Source organism: Zea mays, chromosome 5 (assembly GCF_902167145.1).
Source record: "Zea mays cultivar B73 chromosome 5, Zm-B73-REFERENCE-NAM-5.0, whole genome shotgun sequence".
NCBI lineage: Eukaryota > Viridiplantae > Streptophyta > Magnoliopsida > Poales > Poaceae > Zea > Zea mays.
The window spans coordinates 90,721,366-90,728,439 of NC_050100.1; the positions used below are offsets into that span (position 1 = coordinate 90,721,366).

General features: G+C 43.5%; 1 protein-coding gene across 2 annotated transcripts; it reads right to left on the reverse strand.

The window, feature by feature from the left end:
• Positions 1-335: 335 nt before the first annotated feature.
• LOC100283381 (uncharacterized) lies at positions 336-6,577 on the reverse strand. 2 transcript variants are annotated; one of them, XM_020553370.3, is made up of 3 exons: positions 6,006-6,577; positions 4,544-5,675; positions 336-1,136 (listed from the first exon to the last, which is right to left on the reverse strand). In XM_020553370.3, the coding sequence occupies exons 2-3, from the start codon at positions 5,633-5,635 to the stop codon at positions 840-842; spliced, it is 1,389 nt and encodes a 462-aa protein (XP_020408959.1). In that variant the 5' UTR covers positions 5,636-5,675; positions 6,006-6,577; the 3' UTR covers positions 336-839. The 2 variants fall into 2 exon arrangements, with proteins under 2 accessions (XP_020408959.1, NP_001149754.1); NM_001156282.2 differs by having other exon boundaries at positions 607-1,136; positions 6,212-6,479.
• Positions 6,578-7,074: the final 497 nt, after the last annotated feature.

Below are 7,074 nucleotides of genomic sequence, written 5' to 3' on the forward strand. Positions count from 1 at the left end.
CCCAGGTCTTCATCGTGTCCTTCTCCGACAACAAACAAGTATGTCCGCCTCTTTCCTTCCCCTCCAACTTTATGAAACCTTAGAAGGGGAGAGGCAAGGGATTAGGGTCTCTGATTTGCTGCCTATGGTATCCGTGCGTTCATAAAAAATATTATGTAAAGACCGAAGACAATCAATAAAAAAATCTTAAGATCTTTTTGGTAGATAATTTACGTAGGTATTGTTGTGAGCCGTCGCAACACACGAGTAACCGACTAGTGATTCTTAAAGCTAGAGCATTTAATTGTCCACAGCAGCTTTTGGTGGCCAGAAGCTGAAAAGGCTCAAACAACAGATGAAGAACTTGCGTGCTCTCATATTCAAATCAATAGATTAGATATAAGTGCATAACTAGCTTGGCATGCTCTCATATTCAAATCAATAGATTAGATATAAGTGCATAACTAGCTTGGCAGTTGGCCCCAGCATTCCCCTTCTTTTCCTCCCTAGCTGAGTAGGCCATATAATGGCAAAGTCTTCTTTTTAAGAGCGAGTCCTGGTGAAATGAGACGACCAATTTCAAACGGAATACTAAGCTGCAGTCTTAACAGGAGGGGAGGAGGAGCAGAGAAAACAGGCGAACTTGATGCCAAACTAGGAACAGCTTAAGGAAACCTCGCAAGGTATTTCCGAGCTGTTCACAACAATGTGCGAGAATAGAATCAACATTATCAACACTGGTGCAGCGGCGCTGGCTGAAATGCTCCGACTAACCGCTAACCGCTGAACCAAAGCTCCTATAGGCAGAAATGCTGCAAGAATGTTGTCGCGCTTTGGCACGCATGTCACAGCTCAGGGCTTCATCCTCCAGTGCTGGGGGAGACGGGCTTTCTGCCATGCACCCTGAAGCGATAGATGCATGTAAGTTCCAAGTTCCCATGGTTTGAGGAGATATCAAGCTGAACCATGTTGACAACACGTGATTGAGCGGTTCTCTCTAGTTGGAAGGTCTGAGCATTGCTCTTGTCAAGGTCATAAGAGAACTCTCCTAAAGTAGACATCACATTTGAATCCTTTTCTGAATCATCATGTGGTCCTTGGTACCATCCACGGACCTGGAAATCCTTTGGAGCACTTGATCTATCATAGGCCACACTCTGCACAGGTTATGATATTCGTGAGTTAGTAGGAATAAATTGGAATGGCTGTATCAAGAAAATAACGTCCACCTAGCTCTGACCCAAGGAAAGATATATATAATATCAATAATTAATTCTACGATATCTCACTCAACAAAGATACACAAGCTCAAGAGTTTGGCGAATTGGATCATGTGATAGTAAGGATAGGGTTTGTGACAGTACATCAGGACATTGGCATAACCAAATTCAGTAATCAAGTTACCATTCATCACTTTATGTGACATGTTTCGTGATAATACTAGCATAATTGAGTGCCCAATTAGAGGAACAGAGTTATTGAAATTCCCCAAATCAAGTCATGTGAGATAGCATAAGCAGCATACTTGATGTCGCCAATCAGTATGCTCTTGATGATCAGATCAGATTCATAAGTCAGACCTAACCTAATAACAACTAATAACAAATTCAGGATTCACATGAGTTCCTTTCCAGTTGATAAGTGCCTGACAAAACAGAATGACCTCCAAATGATATGTCAGATTGTCAGTTCCATCTCTCAAACTATTCAGATTAACCCGCACCAAAGCAAACAAAATGTAGATCACCAAATCGGAAATAAATATATTTGTGCTGGAAACCACACCTATGCTTCTAAGTTCTAGCCTTGTGGATTATATTAGAAGTGAGCACATATTGACTACCTGTTTCCTAAACTTACTGACAAAGGGAATTAAATTAGCTCAGCTGATAAAAAAGGCCAGTTGCCTTATGGCCAGTGTTACAGAGACGTCTGTATCTGATTTTTTTTTTTTGGCAAGCCAATCACATCTGTGTCAATTGCAACAAACACAGTGCAACACGCATAGTACGCCTTGCAGATGTTCCAAAAAAAAGGTCGGTCACCTTCAAGGATATGGAGCGATCCAGCACAGAATAGGATGTAAGGAGAGGGCAGGAAGAAACATCCAGCATTGTCAGAGACAGAGGGCCAAGGGAGTAGCCGTGCCTTCTGAGCATCAGCCATACCTGCAGATGCAGGCCATGTCAAAATTGATGCTACTGGAGAGATGAGGAGGATTTGGGGTGGAGTACTGATTTGCTAATCCATGACAGGATATGGTGGCTGAGTGGTGGGTTCTCTGGCTGCAGCAACGTGTCTTTTCTTGAGGGAGTGAGAAGCAGTGAGGAGGAATTGAGGAAGGGGAAGCAGTAAGGACTCGGGAGTTGGATGGGTTAGGGCAAGACATTTAGGTCCCGTGGAATTGGCCAGTAAATGGCTTCATTAGTTCCTTTGTTTGCTTTCCTTTTTGTTTTTCCCCATTATTTTCTCCCTTTTTAAACCTGTAATGTGTGTGCTTCTGGAGCGGTCATATATGGATAATTATGTAATATGACATAAATGTACACTAATAAAATTGTTCATAAAGTATATTATGTTCAGATTTTTATTTTGTATAATTTTAAAAATAGTACATTAAACAATCACCAAATCCGACACCTGCACCCAAGTCAAAATCCGACACCCGCACCCGTGTCCAGATAACGCTATTGTGGGATTTATGTTTCCTGCGGATGATGTGATTATGTTTCTCAGGCACAATCGAAATGATCTCTCCCTCATATCTCAGCTGTTGGACGCTTGTGGGCATGCTTCAGGTCTCAGAACCAATTTAGCTAAATGCTCAGTGAGTCCGATCCATTGTTCAGAAGCTGACCTGACCGTCCTAAAGGAGGTGATGGCTTGCGAAATCAGTGTTTTCCCTTGTGTTTATCTTGGAATTCCACTCACAATTAGAAAGCCATCTAAGGCTGACCTGCTGCCGTTGGTGGATAAGGTGGCTGATTGCCTTCCCAAGTGGAAAGCTTCCCTCCTCAACCGCGCAGGGCACCTGGTGGTTGTCCGGACTGTTTTTTCTGCAATCCCCATACATCTTATGACTGCTCTGGATCCGCCGAAATGGGTGATCTAAGCAATTGATAAATGTCGGAGGGCTTTTCTGTGGACAGGTCAAAAAAGGCAAATGGAGGTAATTGTCCCGTCGCTTGGGAAAACGTTCATAGACTGCTGCATATGGTGGTCTTGGAATTCTCAATCTTGAAGCTATGGGGTGGGCTCTGGCACTCTGCGCATGTGTTGGTTGTGGCTACAAAAAAAGATTCTGCACACCCATGGGAGAGCCTTCCTATTCAGGTTCCAAGAAACGCTCAAGCCTTTTTTTCAGAAGCCGTGCAAATCAAGGTTGGGAATGGTGAGGACAGTTTGTTCTGGACAGATCGGTGGCCGAATAGTAGTTCATTTGCCGAATTGGCTCCTAATCTGGTTTTGGTGGTTCCCAAGAAAGCTAGAAAGCAGTGCACTGTAGCTCAAGCTTTGGCCAACAGAAGGTGGGTAAAAGGTATCCGAGGGGCTCTCACAGTCCAAGTGCTAGTCGAATACTTGAAGATTTGGGAGATGGTTGACGGTGTGACCCTGCACTCCTGCAGCCAGGTGTTTCGGACCAGTTCATTTGAAGGTTCACTGAATTCGGCTGTATATGTGTAAGTCTGCATATAAAGCATTTTTCTTGGGGACCATTAAGTTCGGACCCTGGAATAGGATTTGGAATGCATGGGCCCCTCTCCGGTGCAAAATCTTCATTTGGTTGGCCATAAAGAATAGATGCTGGACGACGGATCGATTGGCTACATGAGGGCTTCCACACCCCATGGTCTGCCCCTTTTGTGACCATGAGCAAGAGACGATGCAACACCTTCTAGTCTCCTGTGTCTTCTCTTGTGAAGTTTGGGCATTATTTCTTTTTTGCCCTGGGTTTGCCTGCTCTTGCACCGCAGCCTGATGTTAGGAGATTTTCAGGCTGGTGGTCCGGGGCAGTCAGTCAAGTGACTAGGGAGCTTAAGAAGGGTCTCAACTCTATGATCATTCTTGTTGACTGGGAGCTTTGGGAGCACAGGAACGCTTGTGTGTTTGAGGGGATGAGATCTAGTGTTTCTGTGGTTAGCCATGAAATAGAGAAAGAGTGCAACCTGTGGTGCCTAGCTGGCAATTCGGTGCTTAGCATACTGCACGCCAGGCCCAGGATAGTGGGGGCTGAGCACCTAAGTATGTTGCTTCTTTTTTTGGTCGTTTCCCTAGTGTGTGCCTGGCGCGGCTGTAATTGGGAGTTTTCGGTGCTGGCCCTTGGCCCCTCTATGTTGTTTGTACTTTTTCCTTAATGAAATGATACGGAGCACTTCTGCGTCTTTAGAAAAAAAAATCCTACACACCGACTTCGGTGGGATATATGTTTGCTACAAGAACATTTTGAGATGAAAATACCTAATGATTCAATTATATAAATTAGTTAGATACAAAAGTTTGAAATAAATAGCAATAGATACTTGTTTAGTCGTCTACATATTAGTGTATAGCACAATAACCTTACCTTGTCAACATGTTCTAGAGTGACGGCTTCAGGAATTATTGCTGTTCTTAGCTTCACCTTCACAAACCCACTACTTCCTTTCACTGCAAAACACTCTCCTGGCTGCCCAAAACTTGGCTCCAGCATCTTTTGGGCTGTTGTGTGCACATTGCTGCGACCAGGTAAATAGTTCTTGCCATTCATGAAAGGCTCTGAGTGACTTACCACTTTAGCACCACCAGATCCCAATGCATAATCCACCATACCAAGGCCATCTGCGGAATGCCTTGCTATCTCCATCTCAACCACATCTTTGGCATATAGCCTTATATCATCCAAGCTTATTTCATCATCTGTACCACCGAATCCCTTCTTTTTCTTCAACTGGCTCAAAATCTCCTCAAACTCATTTTTAGAAAGAAATCCCATGTCACTAAGCTCAGCCAGTGACTTGTCCAACTTGTCAGTTTTGTCTTCCAAAATCTTCATCTTTTTCTCTATCTTATTACCCTTATCCTCAAATTGCTTAGCAATGACCCCTTTTGCTTTGTCAATCTCATTTTCTAGCTTTTTATCCAAAACATCCAACTGTAGCTGAAGCATCTTGGCTGTCTTCTTGAACCCTTCCACCCTGGATAGCCTGTTCTCCATATCCAGTGTTGTAAATGATAATTCACCACTTTGCCATCTCCAGAACACCTGCCCCATCCAAGCAGTAGCTGAAATAAGAAGACACAGCTTCACCAGCACACTTAAGGCAGTTACCCAGTTGGCGTTTTCTTGTTTAGTAGGGCTTTTCTTTTGGCGTACAGCAGCTGCTGAAGCAACCACATTTGTAGTGTTTTTGTTTTGGCGTTCAGCAGTTGCTGAAGCAACCACATCTTTTCTTCCTTCAGAAGAATAATTTGACTTTTGAAGAACTGATTCTCCTCGGATAGTATGACTCAGATCATTGCTAGGAATTTTTTGAAGAATCGAAGGCAATGCTTTTCTTTTTGTAATACCAGCTGTTCGCTGCCTAGCATCTTGGCTAGAATGTGAATCCGAACTTACTGCATGGTTTCCATTTGTATTCGCAGTACGAATTGCAGCAGTAGAAGCAGACATTGTCATCAGCTATAAAGTAGATCGTATTCTATAAATAATGATGCTCCTGTAATTCAAGGTAGCAGGAATTTAGTAAAGTTCAACAGAGAAAATAAGTGGATAATCTATGCATCTAAACATGAAATATATATAGAGCAGTTTGGTATTGATATCATATATGGCAAGTAAAGGTTTCTACATTTTGTTTGAGAACTCCACTAATTTATGGATAATTGATAATACATGGGCAGACCCAGTAAAATACATGGGTGTTGTACACCCAATATTTTTTTGCAAAGCAATCTAAGTTAGCAGGCATAATACATACATATAAACTTATAATCAGATTCAGATATGCTTACGAATAGGATGTTAGGGTTTGGGCGCACGGTTTTACCTACGAATTACGTTAAGGTTTGAGAAGACAACGCAGACTAGGGTTGCAGCATACAGCTACAAGCTGGGTATGTAATGAAACTTTTAGAGGCGAAGGCCGGCCTGAGGCTGGAGCAGAGTCAAGCAGACGGAGAGGGACCGAGAGGGACGAGCTGTTGGCGTGGTAAGGAGAGAGAGGATCGTGGCGCTGTGCGGACGGAGATCCACCTGTGGAGCTGCGTTCCGGACGCACCGGAGCCGGTCGCGGAGACACCGGGGCTGCAGAGGGCGGATGCCGCGCCGAGGTGGTCACGAGGACGCTGGGGCGCTGGGCCCCAGGTGGTGCTCAACCGAGCGCGGTCTCGTTACGGGCTGCGACGCTGCGAGCGGAGGGAAGAGATCGGCCGCGGGCAAGAGGCGGCGGGCGGGGGAGCGACCTCGGCCGCGGAGGAGAGGAAGCGGCCGCCGCCCTCAGTGCTATGCGGATGGATCGGGATTCGGGAAGTGGAAGAACCGACAAAGGGGAGAAAAGAAATAAAAAATAAAAGAGTATAGGATGCAAGATGGACCACATGTCAAGTGGCTCTAATGTGTCCCATTTGATACGGTTACCTATCTCTTCTCTCTCCTCTCTTCTGTGTCTCCACTTTTTATCTTTACATTATTAAAGCACCAGTTTCATATCTCACGTCAATATTTTTCAAAAAAACATATATTTCTTTAGAATCAACTCGATCTATCTCTATCTCTATTATATTAAAGCACCAGTTTCAACGGTCGTCCCGTATCAATATTTTTCAAAAAAAAACTCTACATTTCTTTAGAATCAACCCACACTCCTAATATCTCTTCTCTACTACTATAATAGGGCAGCTTATGTAAAAAAATAAGATGAAATTATGTATAATTAAGTGTTTGAACCTTGGTTGTTGGCTCCACATTCACACCCACCAAATCAATAGAAAACATATATTTTGTGATTTCTTAAAACAAAATTTATCCTGTGTTATATATAAAAACCGTAGCAATGCACGGATATATGACTAGTATATTTAAACAATTGGTATAGGTTTGTGTGTTGTTACAGTACA

What these genes read in the sequence shown, in the direction of transcription:
- LOC100283381 (XM_020553370.3), bottom strand. Translation starts at nt 5,635, where the DNA reads ATGACAATGTCTGCTTCTACTGCTGCAATTCGTACTGCGAATACAAAT. An exon ending in CTCTAGAACATGTTGACAAG is followed by an intron (nt 1,137 to 4,543) that starts GTAAGGTTATTG and finishes TAACCTGTGCAG; the next exon opens with AGTGTGGCCTATGATAGATC.